The 26,275-nt window shown below is 39.3% G+C and overlaps 1 protein-coding gene across 1 annotated transcript in view; it reads left to right on the top strand.

Moving 5' to 3' along the window:
• Window positions 1-26,275, top strand: part of syne1a (spectrin repeat containing, nuclear envelope 1a) — a 193,871-nt gene that overhangs the window by 44,871 nt on the left and 122,725 nt on the right. Inside the window, exons 24-51 of the mRNA XM_051654915.1 lie at window positions 13-147; window positions 405-563; window positions 718-926; window positions 1,064-1,136; window positions 1,261-1,425; window positions 2,564-2,712; window positions 2,960-3,053; window positions 3,426-3,566; window positions 3,656-3,816; window positions 4,190-4,340; window positions 4,477-4,704; window positions 4,820-4,918; window positions 5,111-5,298; window positions 5,430-5,553; window positions 5,645-5,811; window positions 8,524-8,677; window positions 8,769-9,394; window positions 13,857-14,036; window positions 14,489-14,639; window positions 14,747-14,902; window positions 15,830-16,012; window positions 16,147-16,248; window positions 16,355-16,558; window positions 16,856-17,063; window positions 22,188-22,300; window positions 23,978-24,183; window positions 24,469-24,630; window positions 24,843-25,119. Of these exons, the coding sequence (XP_051510875.1) occupies window positions 13-147; window positions 405-563; window positions 718-926; window positions 1,064-1,136; window positions 1,261-1,425; window positions 2,564-2,712; window positions 2,960-3,053; window positions 3,426-3,566; window positions 3,656-3,816; window positions 4,190-4,340; window positions 4,477-4,704; window positions 4,820-4,918; window positions 5,111-5,298; window positions 5,430-5,553; window positions 5,645-5,811; window positions 8,524-8,677; window positions 8,769-9,394; window positions 13,857-14,036; window positions 14,489-14,639; window positions 14,747-14,902; window positions 15,830-16,012; window positions 16,147-16,248; window positions 16,355-16,558; window positions 16,856-17,063; window positions 22,188-22,300; window positions 23,978-24,183; window positions 24,469-24,630; window positions 24,843-25,119 (4,965 nt within the window). The remainder of the gene's footprint in view (window positions 1-12; window positions 148-404; window positions 564-717; window positions 927-1,063; window positions 1,137-1,260; window positions 1,426-2,563; window positions 2,713-2,959; window positions 3,054-3,425; window positions 3,567-3,655; window positions 3,817-4,189; window positions 4,341-4,476; window positions 4,705-4,819; window positions 4,919-5,110; window positions 5,299-5,429; window positions 5,554-5,644; window positions 5,812-8,523; window positions 8,678-8,768; window positions 9,395-13,856; window positions 14,037-14,488; window positions 14,640-14,746; window positions 14,903-15,829; window positions 16,013-16,146; window positions 16,249-16,354; window positions 16,559-16,855; window positions 17,064-22,187; window positions 22,301-23,977; window positions 24,184-24,468; window positions 24,631-24,842; window positions 25,120-26,275) is intronic.

Raw genomic sequence — 26,275 nt, 5'->3', positions numbered from 1 at the left:
ATTTTTGCTCAGGAGTTTTTTGGGCGACTGGACCAGCACATTTTGAGTGCTTATTTAAAGGCATGTGATGATCTCACTGACATCATCTCTGAGGAAGACCAACAGGGTCTTCGAGAGACAATCAGAACACTGCACAAACAATGGAAGGTCAGTTGAAATTTCTCTGTAGAAATTTGTGTAGACACACAAATGTCTACTAAAAATAGTTACCGGCCCTACAGAACAACATTGCCTTAACCGATGGTGTGAGTTTGGGACAGGACTGTTTGTCCAATCAATGGCAGTGATAGGAAGTGTTTGGGAAACCTATTTGAAAACAGTCATTATTTTTGCACTTGTGTTATGCATAAATAACATACTTCATCTAATAATTCATTGTTAACATGTATTTCTTCCCTTACCAGGACATCCAAGCTGAGGCCCCCTCCCACCTGCTCAGACTCCGGGTGGAAACAGAGAGGCGTTCGGTGATGACTGTATTACAGGACTGCAGTGTAGAGCTGAAAAGAGAGGACAAGGCCCTGCTCATGGCCGGCAGTGAAAATGTGATCAAAGAACACAGGGTGAGACAGAAAGATGAGGAATAGATAAATAAAAGAAGAAGAGATAAATAATAGAAAGAAAAGTTCATACAGGGTCACATGTTATAACACTGCAGTGTACAGAGTGCTATTGAAATGTGAAAAATATCTTTGATTTATTTCTATGTTTATATAGGCATATTTCAGAGAAAGACACCCACTGTCAGTATGTGAGAAGAGACTAAAGACAATGATGCTGCTCTGTCAAGATCTACCAGAAAATGACCCAGGCCATCAAACTCTAATTGAGACCAGAGAACATCTTTCAGAGGTCAGGAGTTTAGTGGAGAGAACACATGTGAGACTACAACAGCACCCTGACAAATGGAAAGAGTGGCATGACAGGTGAGATAGAAACATTAAAGACACATTACAGGACAGTTTCTGTCCATGTTGATATACCTGATATAAATCAGGTACAAATAATTATTAAAGTTTGTGTAATAATTTAGATCTTCAATTTTTTGTTTGCTGGACTACAGATTCAGTGAGCTGTCTGGATGGCTGCTCTCCCAGCAGACATCGCAGAGCGGTGCTGAAATCACCACTGTCCAGGTTAGCTGACTCCAAATTGTATGATATCTGCTACAATACACTTTTATAAATGATATCTACTATACAAGTAGGCAGAAGACTTGCTCCACTCTCCTTTAGCTGCTCTCTTTCCCTCTCTCTGCAGATGCAGCATCGGGCTGTAAAGGCTCAGGGCCCAAATCTGGGTTGGCTCAGAGCACGTCTCGCTGTGTTGGAGGAGATAAGTCTTGATAGTGAAGTTCACACACAAAGAGCGGCTCTTGATAAACTCTCACAACAGTTTTCTGAACTGCTGTTTTCTCTGTCTGAGGTAAAGTGTGCTCTTTATGCCATCTGCTCATCCTTGTTTTTAATGTGGGGTTGTGTTCTTTAACAGTGTGTCTTTTATATATGTTTGGATCCCCTTTCTTCTACACTACCAAGAAGAAGAATTTCTGAACAGTACTTTCTGTGTTATGTTCTTGCAGTCTCTTGTAGGCTTTGTCCGAGTGCTTAAAGGTGAAGTATGTAAGTTCTGCTCCACTAGCGAAAAAATATTACTGTTCCAAACAAGTGTCCCAAATAGTCCTGTCAGCCAATGGCTGGCCAAACAGGTAGTCCCACCCCAAAATAATGTTTATGTTGCTGTGTTGGGCCGCTCAAATCAAGAAGAACGGTAATGGCTAGAGAGAGCTACAATTTGGCACTTCCATTCATCTCAAAGGTAGTTTCTCGGCTGGTACATGACCCCCTTGAAGGACGCGATTTGAATTTTTGCTAATGGCCACTCAATTCCAGATACAAAAGATATGTGTGATATTTATCTTAATTACAAAAAAAAAAATTATTTCTTCAGAATATATGGAATTACAGAAAATTTGATATATTTCTTTAGTATTCTAGTCCAGGAGTTTTCAAAGAGGGGTCTGGGGACCCCCAGGGGGGCACATGGGGGTGCTAGGAGGTCTGCAAAAACATTTCAGAGAAAAAAGTGTAAAAATGTTGACATTATTTGACATTATTACCATTTCATTCTGAAATCATTAGATTAGTCATGATTATTTTATTTTATTGACAGCCATAGTAAGAAATAAAATAAAAAATATATTGGCATATAATTTCATATAATGAAAAATAAAATCTTATTTGTAAAAAATAAGAGTTGTAAGGCACTATTCTCTTTAAAGCTGCTTTGAAACAATATTTATTGCACATAAAGGTGGGATAGAAGAAAGTATTTTAACATGGAAAAATGTTACCTTTAAAATTACCTTTAAATTAACTTTGTAAAGAAAATGTTTGTGGAGAAAATATCATGCAAATGTTAATATATGCCCATGTGCATATTTGCATTTCATTTGCACAAACTTTTTATTGTACAAATATCTATGGGCGGGTGGTAGGGTTTATGACATTTGGTCTAATGATATATTGTAAAGTTGAAGTCTGCTCTTGTACTGTATTCACAGGAGGGCCCTGTTGCAGTGAACCATGAGAGGAGTGGAGAGGAGGTGCAAGAGGAGGCTCATGAGGAGGAGGTGATCCAGACACAGGAGCACAGAAGAATACTGAGTACAGAGAATGTAACAGAGGCCAAACAGCTGCTCCTTATTCACCAGGTTGGGAGTGTGAAATTCATTTTATTGACACATGTAATGCAATAAAAGTGAAGAATCTCTGTATTCATCAAGTTTGTTTGCTAATCTGATTTCTGTGATTAAGCAATTCTTTATCAAATGATTTTCCATAAAGAAGTGAGTCTTGAGATCATTTGTTTTGTCTTTTCTCTTCCCTTCTATGTCTCCTTTATTTCTCTCTCTTTCATTTTCTTCATCATTCACTCATGATTTGTTCTCACTGCTCATGGCAAAATTAAAGAACCAATGGGCAAAAGAGGCTGTAAGATCTGAGAGGCTTTTCAGTAAAGAAGACTGGGCAGCTCAAGAGAAACGCCTGCAGGTGACCTTTAAACCAAATAATGATACTTACACATATGCCATATTGTACTATGGTTTATTTCCCCCATAAGATCTGTACAGACAACACTTTCCGGACATAAATGACACAACCCAAGTATTAATTCCATTTTCAAGCTTGTTTCCAGCTGTCAAACACAATGCACACTCAAGCTGTGTGCATAAAGTGTGACATTATAATGCAACATAATACACAGTATTGCATAAACATGATATATTACTGAAATGAATTGACCATAATTACAGTATACTTGTTAAAGCTTTGGCCTTTTTACAATTAATAGTCAAGTGGTATATTAAAAACGAATGCATTTAGTATTTTATTGTATATTGTTTTTTTCTCATTGCTCATTAGGTCAATGTGAGTGCATGGCAGGAGTTTGAACAGGACGGACAGGCCGTCCGGCAGTTTGTGTGTCATGTCAGTTCTGTCCTGCAGAGGGAGTTCATCTTTAACAGCCTGGAGAGCCTAACTGCAGAACTGAAGAATGTTAAAGTGAGAGCACAGTCAAAAATACATTAGGTATATGTAGGATGAGCTTTGGACTGAGTATAATATTCATATCTGTGTGTGTGTGTTTTTAGGGGATTTATGAGCAGAGTAATGCATTTGCTGTACGGACTGAGTCCCTGGTAAAGAAGGCAATGGACATCAAGCTTTGCCCTGAGAATCAGTCCTTACTGCAGGATCAAGCCCAGTCCATAAAAGAGAAAGTACAGGAGATACAGGCCAGCCTTGTGAAAATGTAAGACTGGTTTAAAGGTGAAGTGTGTATTTTCTGTGCCACTAGTGGCACCAAATGGAATTGCAAAAATAATAACTGTTTTCAATCCGGTTTCCTGAGCACACTGTGAGGAAGTTGGCAGATTCTAAAAAGTTGGAGTCCAAGCTGGATTACAAGCCTATATAAAACCATATTTTTGTGCAAAGTTTAAAATTTAAAACTTTATTTTTTATTTTGAAATTTTTTTTTTGATAATCAACATTGTCACAAATGATGTCAATTGAGTTTAACTTGTAATCTCTGAATATTTCTTTAAAGTAGATCGACTGTTTTGTAAGAGGTTTATAAGAGCCATTACTCTGTTATTTTCTTCTGTCTCTCTCTGTTCCAATAGCATGTCAGATCTGGAGAGGGTGCACAGATGGTGGCAAAGTTTCAGCCGTGAGTCTGTGGCTTTTGTCTCCTGGGTCTGTGAAAGTAGGCGGGAGCTTGAAGCTGTCAGAAGAACCTCTGCCAACTTGGATGAGCAGATCCACACCATTGAGGTGAGCAGAGATAATGAACTGGATCAGAAGACTTTAACTTAATAAACATTATCAAAATAGTCAGACAACATGAGAGATTTAATTTAGCGCTATGGTTTAATTTAGCTTTTTTTTTTTTTTTTTTGCTCCCTATTAGCTGTTGAAGGAGAGCTTAGTGGAGAAGATGGAGGTCTTGAGGCGATTGGAGACAGAATTTCAGATTTTAATCCGTTTCATCATGCCAAATGAGGCAGGGCGAATTAAAGCTCGTCTGATGCAGATTTTGAGGTACCGGGACGAGTTTAAAGACAGCGTGGAGCAATGTGAGGCGGAGCTTCACTCTAGCTTGAAAAACACAAAACAATTTACCCAAGATCTCAATAAGGTAACAATACATATGTGGCCCTGTACACTCCTCTGTCCTAAGACCCTTTTTAAAATAAAAATATTAATTAAATAATTACATTTGAGCATGTTTTCAATGTTTTCATGAATGTAAGGTGGTAGGTTTGCTGAAAGAACTACAGGAAAAACTGAACATGCCAATTACTTCCTGCACATCAGCATCAAGAACATATAAATGTCTACATGAACATATGGTCAGTATTACATGTGTATAGGAATTACAAACTTTTATAAAGCCTAAATAATCTAATATACAGTACATATACAATATCTAGACCAAATATTAGACTTGAATGTTGATTTAGATATTTTTGAATATATGAAGGTCTTTGAGTCCATTAGAGCACTGTTATCCATGACTCTAGCTATGTTTCCTCCATTCTCAGGATGTACTGCAGCATCTACAGCAACTGGGGCCAAAACTAATGTCTTTGAGTCTGGGCTTAAGGAGGCTATCTGATGGAGAAGAGCTGGAGAAAGATGTAGCTGAGCTTCAGCAAGCTCACACATTACATACCCAGCAAGCCACTGAAAAACAATCAAAACTAGAAAACCTGTTGACTCTGTGGCAGAGGCATGTTTATCCATGTTCCATTTGTCATTAAGTGAATGTTAACTACAATGAAATTTGTCTCTCTTACCTAAACTTAAAAAAATGGAATCGCAAAAACAAAAACTACAATGTTTTTGCTCTTTGATGTTTAGATATGAGAGAGATCTCTCACTTCTGCAGTCCTGGTTGAACAGGTGTGAAACTCTATGCAGATCTGATTCTCCTTATCTGACCACAGACATAGCAAAGCTACACAGCCAGCTTCAGACACTGCAGGTGTGAAGTCAAAGTTGTGAAACACAAAGGGGATATACAATCCTGTATATTGCATGGCAAATAAATCAATGCCTTCCTTATGATTTACCAGGAAATACAGTCAGAGTTTCCCTCTCAGGAGTCTTTGTTGGGTAGTATGGAAACCAGGGCAGAGTCTCTGTACTCTTCAGCTTCAGAGGAAAGAGCTGCAGAGCTTAAAGATCTTCACTGCAACCTGGAGGAGAGGTGGTGTTCTCTCAGTACCAATATACCACACAGGTGAAAACTACTTTCATGTCATCCATCTCATGAACAGTTAAAACTGCCCCATTGAGCAATAATTACAGTATGTGCAATACACAGCTTAGTCTATTTACAGTGGTGTGAAAAAGTGTTTGCCCCCTTCCTGATTTCTTATTTTTTTTGCATGTTTGTCACACTTAAATGTTTCAGATCATAAAACAAGTTTAAATATTAGTCAAAGATAACACAAGTAAACACAAAATGCAGTTTTTAAATGAAGGTTGTTATTATTAAGGGAAAAACCAAATCCAAACCTACATGGCCCTGTGTGAAAAAGTGATTGCCCCCTAAACCTAATAACTGGTTGGGCCACCCTTAGCAGCAACAACTGCAATCAAGCGTTTGCGATAACTTGCAATGAGTCTTTTACAGCGCTGTGGAGGAATTTTGGCCCACTCATCTTTGCAGAATTGTTGTAATTCAGCCACATTGGAGGGTTTTCGAGCATGAACTGCCTTTTTAAGGTCATGCCACAGCATCTCAATAGGATTCAGGTCAGGACTTTGACTAGGCCACTCCAAAGTCTTCATTTTGTTTTTCTTCAGCCATTCAGAGGTGGACTTGCTGGTGTGTTTTGGATCATTGTCCTGCTGCAGAACCCAAGTTCGCTTCAGCTTGAGGTCACGAACAGATGGCCGGACATTCTCCTTCAGGATTTTTTGGTAGACAGCAGAATTCATGGTTCCATTTATCACAGCAAGTCTTCCGGGTCCTGAAGCAGCAAAACAGCCCAGACCATCACACTACCACCACCATATTTTACTGTTGGTATGATGTTCTTTTTCTGAAATGCGGTGTTACTTTTACGCCAGATGTAATGGGACACACACCTTCCAAAAAGTTCAACTTTTGTCTCGTCAGTCCACAGAGTATTTTCCCAAAAGTCTTGGGGATCATCAAGATGTTTTCTGGCAAAAATGAGACGAGCCTTAATGTTCTTTTTGCTCAGCAGTGGTTTTCGTCTTGGAACTCTGCCATGCAGGCCATTTTTGCCCAGTCTCTTTCTTATGGTGGAGTCATGAACACTGACCTTAACTGAGGCAAGTGAGGCCTGCAGTTCTTTGGATGTTGTTGTGGGGTCTTTTGTGACCTCTTGGATGAGTAGTCGCTGCGCTCTTGGGGTAATTTTGGTCGGCCGGCCACTCCTGGGAAGGTTCACCACTGTTCCATGTTTTCGCATTTGTGGATAATGGCTCTCACTGTGGTTCTCTGGAGTCCCAAAGCTTTAGAAATGGCTTTATAACCTTTTCCAGACTGATAGATCTCAATTACTTTCTTTCTCATTTGTTCCTGAATTTCTTTGGATCTCGGCATGATGTCTAGCTTTTGAAGATCTCTTGGTCTACTTCACTTTGTCAGGCAGGTCCTATTTAAGTGATTTCTTGATTGAGGACAGGTGTGGCAGTAATCTGGCCTGGGTGTGGCTAGAGAAATTGAACTCAGGTGTGATAAACCACAGTTAAGTTATGTTTTAACAGGTGGGGCAAACACTTTTTCACACAGGGCCATGTAGGTTTGGATTTAATAATAACAACCTTCATTTAAAAACTGCATTTTGTGTTTACTTGTGTTATCTTTTACTAATATTTAAACTTGTTTGATGATCTGAAACATTTAAGTGTGACAAACATGCAAAAAAATAAGAAATCAGGAAGGGGGCAAACACTTTTTCACACCACTGTATATTCATCCAACATATCCTACCTCTTCTGCCATACATTCCCTTGCATATATATATATAACAGATTTGTATTTGTACATCCATATCTATCTATCTATCTATCTATCTATCTATCTATATATATATATATATATATATATATATATATATATATATATATATATATATATATATATATATATATATATATATATATTCTTATTGTGTATTTCTGTACATACTTATATTTTCTATTCACTTTTTATTTTTATTCTATTTTTTTATTATTATCTCTGTCTTGTCATTGTATTGTTTGTGCACTGGAAGCTTCTGTCACCAAGACAAATTTAATGTATGTGTATGCATACTTGGTAATAAAGCTCATTCTTATTGTGATTCGGATTCTGATGTCATACATTTTTAAGACTACGAAAACACCAGAAGTTGGCACACTGCTGTTCCCAAATCGATTTGAGCTACATGCTCTTCGAAGATCTCTTGGTAAGCTTATTAAATTGATTTGGGATGTGCCGACTTTGGTGTGTTTTCATAAATATATTTTCTAGTCGTGCACCTGCACTAAAAATTTTATTAGAGGTGCGTGTTTTCCATGGTTTTTTTTTATATAGATGTTAAAGACCCCATAAAATAAAACTGGGAGTTTTGTGGCTATGTCTGTTATATTTGAACCACTCTGCATGCTAGTGTCCCTTTAAAAGTCTTTTTCCTCCGGCAAAATGATCCAAAAATATTGATGACTCATCTTGCACAGCTGTGATGTAAACTAAAGGCTATTGGCTATGTACAAAAAGTGACCTTTGTCATGACCCACCCCAACTTCCTCTATAGGAAATACAGTATGTCAAAACAGGAAATGAAAACATGCTTGATATTTTATCCAGGTGTTTTTGAGTTTATTTAGGTTTGTCACTGCATGTTTTATGCCTGTTCTTTGATATCTGCATTGTGAATATTCCTTTCCTGTGAATTTTAAAGGATGGGAGTTGACTTTAAAAAATGTTTTTCAGGATTCAAGAACTTCAGTCCCATCTTGCTCAGTTGGAGCAGTTCAGTCAGGCCTCACTTGCTCTGACTCAGTGGAGTGAAAACTTCCTCAGGCACATTCAAAACACTTGCAAAGTCAGCATCACTGATCTAAAGTCTTCTGATGCTAAAATCAAGGTACATTATGTCTTTACTATTTATCATCCAATCATCACCCTTTCATTAATGTAAATATCAATTATTATCTGTTTTCTGTAATCGCCTAAAGGAGGACATGGCCTCCCTCCAGACCCAGGGAAGGTTAGTGGAGGCCCTACAGCCACATATAGAAGCCCTCAGCCAATCTTTAGCTCCAAAAGACCTACAGCATCTCCAGACCAGGAAGGAGGACTGTCTTCAATTCTTCACTGAAGCTCAGAGTTTAGTAGAGCATCGAGATGAAGCCCTACTCAATCTCAAAGCCTTCAGTGAGGCCTATAACAATGGCAAAACTACTTTACAGACATTCCAGGAAGTGGCTGAAGGAAAAGGGAGCTGGGATCACTCTAAAGTCATGGACATAAATCAGGAACTTGGAGACCTAGCCAAGGAGGTAGCGTCTCTGGAGGTGCAGGCCATTAGTTTGGACATCATCCTCAACAAGGCACACTTTCATCTACAGGAGGTGGAGGGGGAAAGAACATCATGCAGAGGACTGGTGGATGATGTTGCATTGAGTGTGCAGGCGCTACAGAGGAGCATTGGGACAAAGCAGAGTGAGGCAGAGGCACTAGCAACCATGTGGAGTTCCTTTAAGGGACGAAAGGAGCTGCTGCTTAGGAGTCTGGCAGAGCTGGAGGACAGAGCCAGATTACCGTGGTCTACAGAGGCCAGCACACAGGCTTTTCAGCAGAGGTACATTGGCTCTGTACCTTTTTTGTACTTTAGCAGTCTTTATGGCCTACAAAATATTTTGTCTGTACATTTGTCTTAAAACAATATAAATTTACCTGAGGAGCAAATTTCTGTTAGACATTATGATGTGTTTTCATGAGATTATACCTTGATTTAGATTATTGACAATGGGGTGGCAAGAAAAATTTATTTCAAAAGATATCTTAAAGGGATAATTCACCACAAATGAAAATTCTCTCATCATTTACCAGGGGCATAGCAGTCATTTTAAAAGTGGGGGGATACAGCTGTCAGTAGGTGGCTCGCACAGACCCAACACTTACAGTGCAGTATTAATATATTACAGCAGGGGTCTTCAACAGGGGGTCCGTACCGCAGGGGGTCTGCAAATTATTGTTTGATCCATCGTTGGTGGTATTTGTAATAATCACTTACACGTATGTGAGCGAGTGACAGGAGTATGAATTATCGACATGTTGAAGTCCTTCGCAGCTGCAAGCCAAATCTTAAAGTGTGACTAAACAGTGCTAGTCAGCAGAAGCACACAGCCCGGACAAATCCTTCACATGACCACTGCTTATCACGAGCTACTCAAAGAGCGACACACATCAGGTTCAGCAGCGCTGCAGTGGAGGGTTGCGCGAGTAAACGCGTCTGCTTTGCGTTGGTCACACTGTGCGGTTGAGCAGATGACAGCCTGCTTTCAGAACAATAGCGTACTTGCCTGGTGTAAATAAATAGTTACCGCTGAGATTATAAAGCTGGCATACAGGGTCCTTGACGTTCCACACACACAAGATGGTGACTCTCAAATCAACATAATTAAAGGTGCATTCAGTCATTGTTTTCCTCATTAAAAATATTTACTCAATGAAATCAACAGTAATTTTAAAATGTATGTATAAAATCAATCACTCACATGAGATGAAGACTCCATTTTAGTAACCTTATAATAGATGTTTTATTCTGCAAGGACAGGGTCTGTCTGTTTTTCTTTCTGTCTGTCTGTCTGTCTGGTTTTAGCTGGTCGCCCAGGCTGGTCAGTTAGCTGGTTTCAGAGGGGATTTGAACACTTTTTAGCTGGTCAGGCTGGGAGACTAGCTAAGACCAGCCTGACCAGCTAAGACCACCCTGACCAGCCTGACTAGCTAAGATCAGCATGACCAGCCTGACCAGCTAAGACCAGCCTGACCAGCTAAAAAAAGGGTTCAAAACCCCTTAAAAACCAGACTGGCCAGCTATGACCAGGCTGGGCGACCAGATAAAACCAGCCAACAAGCTTATGCTGGTTTTAGCTGGTCTTTTCAGCAGGGCAGCATTTAATGATTATTTCAATGGCTTTGCAATGTAAACATCATGAAGTATACAAACAATAATTTGGTAGCCTACCATCCACGTTTTTATAGACATAAAACCCAACACTCAATATTATACAATATGTAACGGGGGTCCCGGCTCCATCTCTCTATGGAAATGGTTGAAGACCCCTGTATTACAGAAAATATTAATATATAAGTATGATATAAGTATTATATTAATATATATGTATTATTTATTTTTAATATCTGTAGTATTTTAAAGATTTAAGTATTGCAAAATATTGCAGAATTAGCTGCAAAAATAAAGGGCATCTTGTGGAGCACTTGCTTCTGTTTCACACATGACAATAAAAGACTGAGCACAAGCTGGTCCTGAATAAATTATTTAATCAATTACAATAATGACAATTGTGCATGTGCACAGTTTTATTTTTTACTCTGTGCTTGTGCATTGTGGGATTTAAATGTATCCAAGTGGCTCGAGTGTTTTACTTTCACCAAAATTAGTTCAGATCCATTTAATGATTCAGTGACCATTTCTGGTGATGCCACAAGCTGGTGACAAATGAGTGTCTTGTGTGAAATGAGTTAGTCACTAAATCAACAATCAAAAGAATAATTTAATCCTTTAAAATTTGTATGTCTACAGACTTACAAAGAGAGTTTAGTAGAGGTTTTAAGCATTAGATGAACAAAGCAAATCTATCATTTCCCTACAGGTTGTGAGCTGCTGAGCATAACTTTTATCAAAAGACAACAATAATAGTCTTATAATAATTATAATGCGTTTGAATAACGTCCGAACATTTTTATGTATAAAAAAAGTGTGTCTACATATCTGTTCACTTCAGTAAAATGTGTAAGTGTTCTAAGAACACAGCAGATCTATCTTTTTTCCTACAGTTTATCGAATGCACACCAACATAGAGTTAAAAAACAGGAGCTGATATTAAAAATAGCTTTACATATTTAACTATATCTAGTTTGTCTGCTCAAATTGGAAAAAACAACCGATCAAACTATTACCTCACAAACATAATGTAAAAAACATAACTTAATGAAGACTCAAGCACTGATACAAACTATACTTACAATGTGTGCTTAAAAGGATTGTCCTTTGTTATTTTTCTGCAGTACATTTCACGTAATGCTGCCAATCAAGAATGATATGCTGATAAATATCTTTCGTTTGTGTGTTCTTCATCTCTAGATTATTCATTTAGATCAACATCAATGGCGATAAAAAAAACGGATAAATGAGCATTGCTGAAAGCAACTTTGTAGAAATGAGGGCCGCATTTATTAGACTGTCTGACTGACGGCCTATTACGTAAGGGTTGTTTCGGCTCATGAAACTCACCTGTGATTGGCTGGATGGTCACTCAATCAGCCCAAAGTAACAAAATGCAAAGAATACTGTATACAAATCCACCATTTGGACTCGGTATGGGTTTAGCTTGGAAAAGTGTGGGGGACAAAAATCACCTTTTTAAAGAGTGCGGGGGACACGGGGTACTTTTGCTGCCTTGTCATTTACTCACCCTCATGCCATCCAGGTGTGTATGGTTTTCTTTCATCTACTGAACTCAAATGACATTTTTAGAAAAACATTTTGGACCATGCAATGCAAGTGAATGGGTGCCAAAATTTTTAAGCTCCAAAACAAAAAAAAAGTCAGCATAAAAGTAATCCATAAGACTCGAGTGGTTAAATCAATGTCAAAAGCAATATGATAGGTGTGGGTGAGAAGCAGATGAATATTTAAGTCCTTTACATATTTAATTCTCCTCCCTGCTCAGTCAATCTGCACTTTAACTTTCACTTTCACATTCTTCTTCTTGTGTTTTTGGTGATTCACATTCTTCATACATATCGCCCCTTACTGGGCAGGCAGAAGAATTTCTAGTAAAAATGGACTTAAATATTGATCTGTTTCTCACCCACACCTATCAACTCACTTCTGAAGATATGGATTAAAATACTGTAGTCGTACGGATTACTTTTATGCTGCCTTGTATTACTTGCTTGATTACTTGCATTGTATGGACCTACAGAACTGAAATCTTCTTCTAAAAATCGTCATTTTTGTTCAGCACAAGAAAGAAAGTGATACACATCTGCGATGGCATGAGGGTGAGTAAATGATGAGAAAATGTAAATTTTGGGCTGAACTATCTCTTTAAAATAAGTCTTCAGTTCTAATGCAATTTTGCTTCTCAAGTAAATTTAACTGGTTTAAAGGAAGTTTAGATAATTTTACTGGAAAACAAATAAAAAATACGGATAAAGGACATGATTTGTTGCAGTGTATTTCAAGTGTACACCAAGTCTGATGTAGCTACACATGAAAGTTTAAAATATTCAAAATAATATTTTTGAAAAACCGTAAAAAACAAAATCGGAAATGTTTGGATTCCTGTACAAATTGTTCGGCTTCTAATACACTTTGATTTAAAAAAAAAAATAATAATATGTTGTGTAACGTCTGTAGTGGCAGATGGGCTGCACTGACTGAAGCCAGTCAGATTTATACTTAAAATAAGAAAAAAAACAAAAAAACAATTATATCCAATATTTATATGCAATATAAACTTCAAAAGATATCTGAAAACAAGTCTTAATATCTTATGCAATTTTGCTTCTCAAGTAAACTTAACTTGTTTAAAGGATGTTTAGATAATTTAACTGAAAACAAACAACGCAAAAGTACTGACAAGTGTGATATAGCTGAACATGAAAATTGAAAGTATTAACCTTTTATTTTTTAATTCTCTGAAATAAATTTCTAGTTTGGAATTTTTGGATAGTTTAGAACTTTGGATACCTGTTTAAATTGTTAGACTTCCAAACAATTACAAAACTGCAAATGGGATGCACTGAATTTGGACTTGCAAAAATATGAAGGTGGCGTGCTTCAAGCCTGAACTACTAAGAGCATTGAAATACAGATCAGGGGGCATTCATTTAAATGCGTAAATGTTTTTTATGCATTTTTTTTACATAATTATTCACCAACATGTTAAGTTGACAGCTCTAGTAAAAATGAAGGATTTTTGTAATATTGCTACTTTAATGATGTCATACCTACTGTATACGTGTATGTTGTGCCACACTGATCCAATAATACTCTATGTGATTGTCAGGCTATGGATGCTCAAGCAGCTGGAGGAAGAGCTACAGGCCCTACAGCACAGTCAGCTATGGTTGGGAGAAAGAGGAGAACAACTGGCCCACAGAGACTCCGAGCTGGGTGGGGAAGCCCAACGGGACGTAGCCTTGGTCCAATCAACCTGGGAGAGGATTAGAGGGATTATTGCGGAGGAGTGAGTATATTAGTATCCAGGTCTTAATGCACCAAGTTCTGATTGAAACTCTCTGCATTTGGATAGATGAATGGCTTATAAAATTGAACTTGATATGGTTGACTAATGGGAGGGGGAGGCAGGATTGGGCCAGTGGCTTGATGGATGGATTTTTTGACAGGTTGCGGCTGTTGCCGTGTTTAAATGTGGTTTAAATGTGGATTATTGTGTGTGCATTGTTTGATGAATATGTGGGCGAATCTCTAAATAGATTATGCATTGGGTTAAAGAAACTGGAGGAATAGGAGAGTGTTTTGAAATATTGCCAACACTGCAGTGTTTTGCACAGTTCTATTGCTGCTGAAGTTTTCTTTACTTCATGTAGTGTATTTCAAAGCATTCGGTTGATTTGCATTGTATTGCACTTGGACTATTTTTCAATCTAATATAAACCTGTCTGTATTTGTTCCCAGCCATGACCTGTGTGGGATACTGCTGGAGCTCTCTAGGGACTACCAGACCCTAAGAACCAAAGTCAACTCTGTCATAGAGAGAGCTCATACCATTACCACGGCCCAGTCTGACCCACACAACCCAGAGGACATCCGTAGAGCTCTGTCACGGGTTAGTGTCTTTTTGGATCTCAGTGGTGCCGTATAATGGCTATTAAACAACAGATTGAGATTATGATTATAAGTGCACCGGTCATAACGATAATTCTGTTTGCTCAGCTGGAGGTGGTAAGACCAGAGTTGGCATCCACTCAGGACGACCTGAATAAACTTATTGGTACAGGCAAACGCCTCACAACTGTGTTGAGGAAGCTGCCAGAGGAAAGCTCTCAGTGTGACAATGAAATGGATGCCATTGTTGATCAGTGGCTGGATGTGAGTGCATATACTGTATTTGATTTATGAAACACACAAACCGGTAGAATATATACATTGAAAGCACTGTCAGTCCAAAGGTATAAATGTAAATGAGATGTCATAGTGAAATGATTCAGTCTAAAATATACTGTCTACATTCTGATGTTGAACAGGGGTCTTAAAATGATCTCAACAGAGGTTACACCATAATATGTACAGTGGGGCCTAAAAGTCCACATTGAAAATCTGGAATTCAAAATCTAATTTAAACCTGGAAATAAACAGAATGTTTAAGTTTTTTGAAATTTTACCATGCTAACTCTTTTGTAAAAAAAAAGTTACAATTCAAACTGGCTTCAATTTAAACTCACAATATGCTCTTTGAAACATTCTCAAAATCATGTTTGGAAAACATGGATCATCGGGTTTTGCACAAACTAATGGAGTCCATGCCAGCTTGAGTGCATATTGTAAAAGAGAGACATCCCAAATACTAACAAATTGTCGAATTGATGTACATTTTTCAGTTCAACATTTCATAAAATTAGGAATGAAATAAAAATTCAAAAAACAAAAAAGAAAAGAGAACATTTTTCACTCCCTGCTACAAAGACCAGCTTAACCAGCATGCAATTCCCATGCTGGTTTATGCTGGTTAGTGCTGGTTTGGTACTGGTCTATCTGGTGGACCAGCATAGCCATGCTTTTCACTGGCAAAACCTAGCTAGTGAAGCTGGTTGACCAGTATGGTCTTTTTTATGAAGAGGGTTAAGCTAGTTTAAAAGCCTGGTAGGGTCACCAGCACACCAGCATCCAAAACACAAAAAATAAGCATAAGCCTGTGACCAGCAATACTGGTCTTTTCAGCAGAGCTAGTGTTCTCAGACTTTTAGACCCCAATTTATATGATGAAAAATTGTATGACCAATGTTTGTCATTGTCCAGATCTCTGAAAGGATGGATGCAGACATCAGTTTATTGACATGTTCGCTTGAGCTGTGGAATGAGATTAATAAAATAGCTAATGACATAGAGTGTTGGAGTGCCATCTCTGTCAGTGAGCTTAGTGAGGGTACTGCCAGTCTCCTGTCCACTCATAACATGGAGGAGCGCCTCACTGAGTTTAAGGTGAAATGATTTATCCAACCAAAGCTAAGTGCATTGTTTGATTAACTTTAAATTAAACTTGAGTTCTAATTTTGCAAAGGAAACATGACACTACATTTTAAGAAAAGACCACCATCATTTCTGTCTGTGTACAGCTGGAATTGGACAGTAAGAATGAGGAATTGAAGATTGTACAGGAGAAGATGACTGAGCTACAGGAACTGATTAAAACCCAGCACACACACAATGAATTGCAGGTAATATTCTTACAATGACAGTGTAAAGGCTTAATATTTACCATACAGTAATGAAGGTAATTGTTAAACCCAACGTATGCCTTGAATGTGTTCTTGCTGCTTTGAGGTGATGGCAGCAGATCTGTGGAAGCAGCTTTCCCATGCCACAGAGGTGTACGAACAGGTTAGAGCCATGTATAAAGACTTTAACTCCCAGAGGCAGCAGCTACAAGACCTCATTTCCCAGATTTCAGAGCAGTTGAAGACCTCAGAGGACTCGCTGTCAGAGATTTCAACATCCTCTGACCCAAATAATGTTTTTAAGATTAAGGTTAGTGAATTGACAGATTATCATTTACATATTTAGGCTGGATTATGCATTCACCTCCCATTCTTAGCATAGGTTAACTATAACCAGGAATAGCTGTCCATCTCATTCCCCAGTAGGCTAAGCAAGTTTAAATTTAGTTTTATTGTGTGCAATCTGATACAGCCAGGTGTAATTATGAAATTCCCTTTGAGTTATCCAACCCATTAAAATCAGTTCATTTAAGCAGGGGCCTTGATTACCATTTAATATTCTATTGAAAAGAGCATGTATACTGTATACTTCTCCCTGTTCTTTTAGGAGATTGAGAGGTTGCAGAAACAGTTGGAGGTGAGTCTGGATGTTGCAGGTGAGTCTCTCAGGGCTCTGTGTAGAACATACCCATCTCAGCAACTGACACTGTTGGGTGATGCCATCTCTTACCTGGTCAAGAGGAATGAGGACGTGACTCATCGCCGCATCCAGATACTGGTGTCTCTTCAGGACACTCTACTGCAGCACTTTAATGGTGAGTGACATTTAGTCATACAGTATATGGCCGTTTCTTTAACTGTTGGCACTTTTGGCCCTTCAGACTTTTAGAAAAAAAACTTCTTTAAAGCATACTCTTCACACTGTCACTAGTTTTTTAATTTGTCTAATTAACAACGTCCAACAGTGTGTATATATGCATCACAGGACAATTATGTCTTTTTTTTTTTTTTTTTTCGGAAATGTTCCACCATTGTGTCATTTCCACCATATGTCAAATTATGTATTTTGTTTGATAACATTCTGTGGTGGAAATTGCAGTTAAACATTTTTTTAAATAAAATGCCAGATACCTTTTGTAATGTTTACCTTGATTTTCTTTGTTGTCTTCACACATCACATAAAGCATGTTCTTATCCAAAAATTGTAGGTTATGGTGGAAATAATGCAACAACTGAGGGACAGTTGTAATTTGTTAAAAAATTTACATAAATCGATACAAATTAAAAAAAAAATTATATTTTATGATAGATTTTCATGTTTTAAGATTGACAGTCTATGTCTGGGACAAAGGTAAAACAATAAAATCTTTACATAACAGGTTTTTGAAAAGTATAAACTATGAAAAATAAACTATGAAGACCTTGTAAAAACATTTCCAAGACCATTTTAATGTCATCGTCTTATAACAAAATGAAATAAAGCTGAAATCGGTTAAAAGTTGGAATCAATAAAAAACCAATCTTTTGGAAATACTGTAAGTGCCAAAGACCCATATATAAAAACAAAATCTATGATAGGCTACTAATAAAAAGCATGATATAAGTGCCAGTTGTGAATAAACCAGAAAACGTCATGGTTACTTTCGTAACCTCCATTCCCTGATAGAGGGAACGAGATGTTGTGTTGATGTAGTGACACTAGGGGTCACTCTTGGGAGCCCCAAACACCTCTGATCTTTTTTAAAAGGCCAATGAGAATTGGCGAGTGGAATTTGCATGCCACTCCCCCGGACATATGGGTATAAAAGGAGCTGGTATTCAACCACTCATTCAGGTTTTGTGCTGAGGAGCCGAGATAGGGTCCCGGCCATTTCAGCAGGTAGTTCAGCATTGTGGCAAGAGGGACACAATGTCTCGTTCCCTCCATCAGGGAACGGAGGTTATGAAAGTAACCATGACGTTCCCTATCTGTCACTCACTCGACGTTGTGTTGATGTAGTGACACTAGGGGTCCCTATACAAAACTCCACAACTAACTGAACTGAAGTGGCGGTGTGTGACGGGCAGACTGCTGTGTGCCTTGTAGCCAGTGCACCAGGCCATCACATAACCTCCCCCAACGTTCTTTATGAGCGTCGAACAGTCCTTCAGGAAAAAGTCGACTGCCCAACGAATAGGTGGACAGGCTAGCCCAGCCGAGGCCTCTTTTCCTTCTCTTTTCTCCCCAAAAAGAGTGGAATTTGTTAACTGACTGGGAGCCCTAAGTGTCTACGTTGGGGGGGGGGGGGGGGGGTCACTCCCAAGGGGAAGACACCACGGAGACCACACCCTGCCCAAAAAAAGGGGGGGGGGTATTTTGAGTGGAAATACGTCACATGGTCTTTACCGAGCCTTGTCGGAAGTATGTCATGTGGAGAGGTCCCATGGTAGGTACTACCCAAAGGGGGAGGAGTTTCTACAAAGCATGGCGACCGGGGGCAGAGGGGCTTCAGCCCAAGGAAAACGCAGTTTACAGACAGGGAAACGAGTTTGCGGAAAATATCACATGGGGTTGGCTTCGGGGGAACCAGCACATGCGGAGCACCTACCTTAGTGCAGGGCCTCATTAGCGCACTTACTGAGCCGGCAGCGAGTTTCTCCTCAAACTCAACTGTCACAGGGCTAAGGAGGAAAGTCATCCAGGGATCACAGTCTGTGAACACTACTGGGAGTCAAGAGCATACATCTTCCCCTCAAGGGAGGGGAAAGGCGCTATGCGCAAATGGTACACCCGGCCAGTTGTCCTGGAACTTACCTGCTCGTGCCTGCCACTACTCGGGACGAGACCGGCTCAACCCAGAGATTGTAGAACCTCGCAAAGGTGTTGGGTGCTGCCCAGCCCGCTGCTTTGCAGATGTCTGCCTAAGAGGCGCCACTGGCCAGGGCCCAGGAGGCCGCCACACTTCTGGTAGAGTGGGCTCGTAACCCTGCAGGGGGTGGCATGTCCTGAGCCTGATATGCCATCGTGATGGTGACCCAGTGGGCCCAATGACCCAGTGGGCGATCCTCTGTTTGGAGACAGCGCTTCCTTTCTGCTGACCACCAAAGCAGACAATGAGCTGCTCGTAGCTTCTAAAGCTCTGCGTGCAATCCAAATAGATGCGTAAAGCTTGCACCAGACACAGCAACGCCAAGGCTGGGTCTGCCTCGTCCTGGGGCAGCGCTTGCTGGTTCACCACCTGATCCCTAAAAAGGGTCATGGGAACCTTGGGCATATACCCCGGTCGGGGTCTCAGGATCACGTGAGAGTAACCTGGACCGAACTCCAGGCACGATTCGCTGACAGAGAACGCCTGCAGGTCCCCTTCCCTCTTGATGGAAGTGAGCGCGTCAGGAGAGCAGTCTTCAAAGAGAGTGCCTTAAGCTCAGCTGACTCCAAGGGCTCAAAGGGAGCTCCCTGTAGACCCTGAAGGACTACAGAGAGGTCCCACGGGGGGATGAGGCGCAGTCTAGAGGGGTTCAACCTCCTAGCGCCTCTCCGGAACCTGAAGATCAAGTCGTGCTTCCCCAAGTACTTACCATCTACCGCATCGTGATGAGCTGAAATAGCGGCTACATACACCCTCTAGGTGGAGGGGGACAGCTGCCCCTCCAACCTCTCCTACAGGAAGGAAAGCACTGATCCGATTGCGCATCTCTGGGGGTCTTCGCATTGGGAAGAACAACACTTAGCAAACAGATGCCACTTCAAGGCATACAGGTGCCTCGTACAGCCTGGGACTGGGCGACCATTCCCGAAGGAGGAAGCCCAGTTGATGCCTCTGCGTCTGACTGGACGAGCCCGCTCTCCGATGCTGCGCTCGATAACTCATCCTCTTCCCGGGCTCTGAACGAGGGGTCGAACTCGCCCTGAGACGAGCCGGCAATCTCGTCCGGGCAAGCGAGCGTGCTGGGGAATGGGAGGTCCGTGGGGGGATAGCCGAACGTCTTTAAAAAGATGTTCCATGTGTGCTGCTCTTTCAGAAAGAAAATATACTCTATTAGAAAATACTCTTTTAAATGTTCTGCCGAAGCACCCAGGGGTGTTCTTTGCAAACCACAGATGCAGAGGGGGAGAAGCCGCTGAAATATGCCGTAAGATCCAGCAGAGAGAGGTGAATGAACTCGGCGGATGAATTCAGCTCAATGAATAGAACCGCTCGGCTCTGAAGAGAAAATCTGAATGAGTGGTTGCATACCAGCTTCTTTTATACTCGTATGTCCGGGAGAGTGGCATGCAAATTCCACTCGCCAATTCTCATTGGCCTTTTAAAAAAGATCAGAGGTGTTTGGGGCTCCCAAGAGTGACCCCTAGTGTCACTACATCGACACAACGTCGAGTGAGTGACAGATAGGGAACTATATATATATATATTTTTTAAAGGAATATTCTAGGTTCAATTCAAGTTAAAGGAAATGTTCACCCAAAAATGAAAATTCTCTCATCATTTACTCACCCTCATGCCATCCCAGATGTCTATGAATTTCTTTTGTTGAACACAAACAAAGATTTTTAAAAGATTATTTTAGCTCTGGCAGTTCTCACAATGCAAGTGAATGGGTACAAAAATGTTAAGCTCCAAAAGCAGATAAAGGCAGCATACATTAACCCAAAATTAACTCCAGTGGTTGAATATATTGTATATCTTCAGAAGCTATGATAATATTAATATGATCAGTATTTAAGTCCTTTTGTACTATAAATTCTCCTCCCTATATTCACAAAGAATGTGAATTGGCAAAAACAAAAGAAAAAGAGTGAAAGTGGAGATTGATAGTAAAAAAGGACATAAATATTGATATGTTTCTCACGTACACTTATCACTTCTGAAGATATACTGTATATTTAAGCACTGGAGTCTTATAGATTACTTTTATGCTGCCTTTATTTAATTTTGGAGCTTCAAAATTTGGTACCCCTTTACTTGCATTGGGAGGACATACACAGCTGAAATATTCTTCTAAAATCTTCATTTTTGTTCAGCAGAAGAAAGTCAGATTTTCATTTTTGGGTGAACTATGCCTTAAAACTCAATCGATAGCGATTGTGGAATAATGTTGATTACAACAAAAATTAAATGTGACTCATCCCTCCTTTTCTTGAAGAAAAAAAAAAAGCTAAATTCTGGGTTACAGTGAGGCACTTACAATGGAAGTTAATGGAGCCAATCCATAATTGTTCAAATAAGATGTAAACAGTATGCGTATTAACATGATTTAAGTGTGAGAATATTGATTACTAACCTTTTGTGTAAAATTATGTTGAATTTTGTAACTTCGTTGCCATTACAAGGATACGCTGTAAACCCTAAAACCCTATAACGACTGTAAAAACAACTATTTAAACAATTTTACAGCCCAAACAATACACAAGATTTAACAGAAGAATCAATGTGTTTTAATAAAATTATAAGCTTCACATTTCTGCCTTCAAACCCTCAAAAAATTGACCCCATTCACTTTCATTGTAAGTGTCTCACTGTAGCTTTTTTTTTTAAGGATGGATGAGACAAAAATATATATTTTTAGTGGTAATCAACATAATACCACAAATTATGTCAATAAAGCTTATCTTGTATTAAACCCAGAATATTCCTTTAAAGTCACTTACCGTTAAAGTGGCTCATGAATAGTTGATAATAGATTTTTTATTATTTATAATTGTTTGAAATGATTCCACACGGCATTCCCTAAAAGCATGACTGCCACACGCCTGTGCCTCAGATGCTACTTCTCCCACTGACATTATCACAGCTCCCAATGGAATTGGATGAGGCTGGTTACTAGGACAACAGAGAGCCGTTCTATCCATACACACCTACATGGTCCATCTGGCAATATACAGTACAGCAACAGCTCACATATTGTATGTCCTCTTACGTACTGTCATTCTCCCTCTGTTTTTCCTTTTACTTCTGCAGAGAAAGCACATGCTTTCCACTCTTGGCTCTCTGAGCTGAGGGCAGGAATTGAGGACTGCTTTGAGCAAACAGGAGATGCTCTTGCCATTTCATCCAAGCAACAGAAGCTTAAGGTAGCGTCAAACTAAAACATGACTGTGTAATTTATTTATTTTTTATTTTATTTTTTTAAATTATTTCCCCTTTTTCTCCCAATTTGGAATGCCCAATTCCCAATGCGCTCTAAGTCCTCATGGTCGCACAGTGATTTGCCTCTGCGTCTGAGACAGTCAACCCGTGCATCTTATCACGTGGCCCGTTCGAGTCACTCAGCACGCCCTGGGATTCGAACTAGCGAACTCCAAGGGTGGTAGTCAGCGTATTTTACCACTGAGCTACCCAGGCCCCGACTGTGTAATTTATTAAATAAAGGAATTAAAGCCATTTATTCAAACCTTGCACCTGAGCATAGCAATAAGGCAACTTGTTGAAAGCAGAAGTCTACAGGCATAGTTCACCGCAAAATGAAATTTCTGTCATCATTTACTCACCCTTAAGTCTTTCAAACCTGTATGACTATCTTTCCTCCTTGGAAAATAAAGCCTTGTGTGACCCCGTGCCCTCCTGCATGGACTGTGTGTTTTGTCTTTGCTATATGCTATACATTTCATTTAAACTGACTGATCTCTGTTCAGGACACTCTGGGCTGTTAGTAAAGGGTTAAACTTTTGATGCACCGAGTCACGTGACAAAACAACATGGTGCCGATCTCAGTGCAGTTTTTCTTTGGGAGAAACACCAACATAACTACATCTGGGAAGAAACTTCATTACGTTTTTACCTTGAAACCTGTTTAAGTCAAAAGACTGAGTCTCTAGTTTCATCCGATTTGCCATTTTTTAAATTTCAGCAATTAACCGCAAAACAGCAGGCTGTGAAACAAAATGACCACTTATGTGGACTGTAGGACTATTTTTCCCTTAGAAATCCCATACTCACTGGGCATTGTCACATTGAGAATCAATGGGTGCATGCTGGAAAATATTGCTTTCAGAGGCTTTATATGGAGTTAGGATGCAAATAAGGTGCATTTCGAACTGTTCTGAGACCAGTGAAGGCAGACAACACACTAAATAGGAAGCAAGGGAGCATCCTATAAATCCTATACTCTAAACAGTTTTAGGAAAACTATTTGCGCTTCAAAAAAAATATTTTAAAAAATCACATTTTATTTTTGCATGTTTATTAGTGGCTACTGGTTAAAAATCAAAAAGGGAAATGCACACAGCAGTCGTGCTCGGGTCTCAGGAGGTAAGAGCAAATTGTCCAAGATTCTCTTTTCCATACAGTAAAAGTGAGTGGTGACCACAGCGGTCAAGGAAGATTTTCTGTGAATAATGACTCCATTTTCAGTCTGTTAAGAAGATATAAAGCATAAGTGCATGAGTTGAATGAACTATTTGCATGACGTTTTTGGAGTTCTCTTCCATATCCATTGTATGGATAATTGTATGAACAATGAAAATTTTCAAAACTTCTTTTGTGAAAAAAAAATAAAGTCATACAGGCTTAGAAAGACTAAACCTGTAATGATGACAGAATTGTTATTTTTAAGTGAGTTAATCCTTTAATGTAACCTAAATTAACCTTTAAAATAATAAAGAACTTTGTTAGATCAATATACAACTTCCATTCAGTGGGGTTTTACTCTGGATGTGAAATTAGTGATTAAGAGCCCTTTAACACTATTAATAACAATTGTTCATCATGTCCCACATGAACCGTGATTGCTTTATCCCTTCTTTCTTTAGACTGCACTAGAGGAAGTGGTGGAGGTTGAGGAGCAGTTGGCCAGGTTGTGTGAGGATGGCGAGAGACTCTTGTTGCATTTGAATAAAGGTAGCACCAGAGGCGTGCAGGAGCGAATGGACTCCTGTCAACATGCCTTGGATATGTTTGTTGCGGAATGTAGACAGCGACATCTGTCCCTGGAAGAAAGTGCCAACCTGTTAAACCGGTAAGAAACTGCTGGTAGGAAAAAGGAGTGTTAACTATGCGCTTGCTGAACATTTCATCTCTAAACTATAGGCAAGCTTGAGTTGAGTCTTTGCTGACAGCTTGACTATAGCAATGTTGTAGCATTGAGATTTGTCTTCACTGGAATTAAACGGTCTAGACAAACCTGCCAATTAGAAGGGGGTGTCCACATACTTTTACCATGTTGTATATTTGAAATATTAAGAAAATAAAAAAATTAAATATATTTAATTTAAATTAGATGTGTTTCCTCTCTGTTCTTGAGGTATGAAACACGTGTAGTGGAGCTGAGAGACTGGCTGCAGCAGCTGGAGGCGAGACTAAAGACAGATGCTCCTCTGTGGGGTGAGAGTAAGCCAGAAGCCCCTGACTGTTCTGAAGAGCTGAAAAGAGCAGAGGAAGTCCACAGAGAGCTGCTGATGAGGAGGTACATATGGACAATCTGCCTGCATGTTCATGTGAAAACGTGTAACAGTATGTGAGAATGTTCAGGATATATAGTGATAATAAGTTGGCACATGTACATAGTTGTCTGCATGTGTTTGTATATCTGATTGTCAAGTACATGAAGCATTTTACATCTAACAACCACCAGACTTTATGACTAAATGCCAGCCGGTTGTATATTCTCTTTCAAAGGGCATCTCTTGAACATCTGTGTCAGTCCTCTCTCACTCTGAAAAAGGGAGGATCTGGATCGGATCAGAACAGTGTGGCATCAGAGTTACTCTTAAACTATGAGGCTGTGCTGCAGAGGGCCAGAGGTCAACTCCGTAGCCTGCAGGAGTACCAGGTGTTCGAAGAGGCGCTAAAGGCAGTGGAAGCCTGGCTAGAGGATGTTGAGGGGAAGTTGGAGAAACTGGAGAACACAGAAGGGAATAAAAAGGAGGTGGAAGAGAAACTGGAGCAAGCACAGGTACATGCAGGAAGGTCTTAGGAAACCTCTGGGAAAATCCGAAATACTGGTGGAATCTTGTGTTTTGATATCATTACGGTGCTCTAGAGAAAGATATTATATAAAAATTTACTTTTATAATATTTTAGAATTGATACTCTACAGAAAAAGGATATAAATAATATACAGTGATCCCAAAACATATTTTTTCCCTGAGGCAGGTACTAAGTGAATATAACTTTTTGGATTTTTTCAGACACAACTGAATTTCAACTCACTGTTTTTGGCAGTGTGCCAATTAAATTATTAATATTAAAAATTAATATAAAAAATAATATTCAAAAACAATTACATTAATTTATATGAATATTTTTTTTGCAGTAGTACAGTTTATTAGCTTAAAGGGATAGTTCACCTAATAATGAAAATTCTCTCATCATTTACTCACCCTCATGCCTTCCCAGATGTGTATGACTTTCTTTCTTCTGCTGAACACAATCAAAGATTTTTAGAAGTATTTCTCAGCTCTTTAGGTCCATACAATGTAAGTGAATGGGTGCCAAAATTTTGAAGCTCCAAAATCCACATAAGGGCAAAATAAAAGTACTCCAGACGACTCTGGTGTTCAGATCCATATATTCTGAAGTGATTTGATTGGTGTGGGTGAGAAACAGATCAATATTTAAGTCCTTTTTTTTTATATATATAAATTCTCCTCCCTGCTCAGTCAATCTCCTTTCACTTTCATTCTTCTTCTGTTTTTGGTGATTCACATCCTTCTTGCTTATCACCCCCTAATGGGCAGGGAGAAGAATTTATGACAAAAAATGACTTAAATATTTATCTGTTTCTCACCTATACCCATCATATCCTGTCTGAACACATGGATTTAACCACTGGAGTCATATGCATTACTTTTATGCTCCCTTTATGTGGATTTTGGAGTTTCAAAATGTTGGCACCCATTCACTTGCATTGTGAGGACCTACAGAGCTGCAATATTCTTCTAAAAATCTTAATTTGTGTTCTGCAGAAGAAAGAAAGTCATACACATCTGGGATGGCATGAGGGTGAGTAAATCATGAGAGAATTTTCATTTTTGGGTGAACTATCCCTTTAACTTTAGACTGTTTATGACTGCCAAGCGATGTAACAACTTTGCGCATTAATATAGAGC

Source organism: Myxocyprinus asiaticus, chromosome 25 (assembly GCF_019703515.2).
Source record: "Myxocyprinus asiaticus isolate MX2 ecotype Aquarium Trade chromosome 25, UBuf_Myxa_2, whole genome shotgun sequence".
NCBI classification, from domain to species: Eukaryota; Metazoa; Chordata; class Actinopteri; order Cypriniformes; family Catostomidae; genus Myxocyprinus; species Myxocyprinus asiaticus.
Note: the sequence above shows the minus strand (reverse complement) of the source record. Positions and strands in the feature narration are given on the sequence as shown.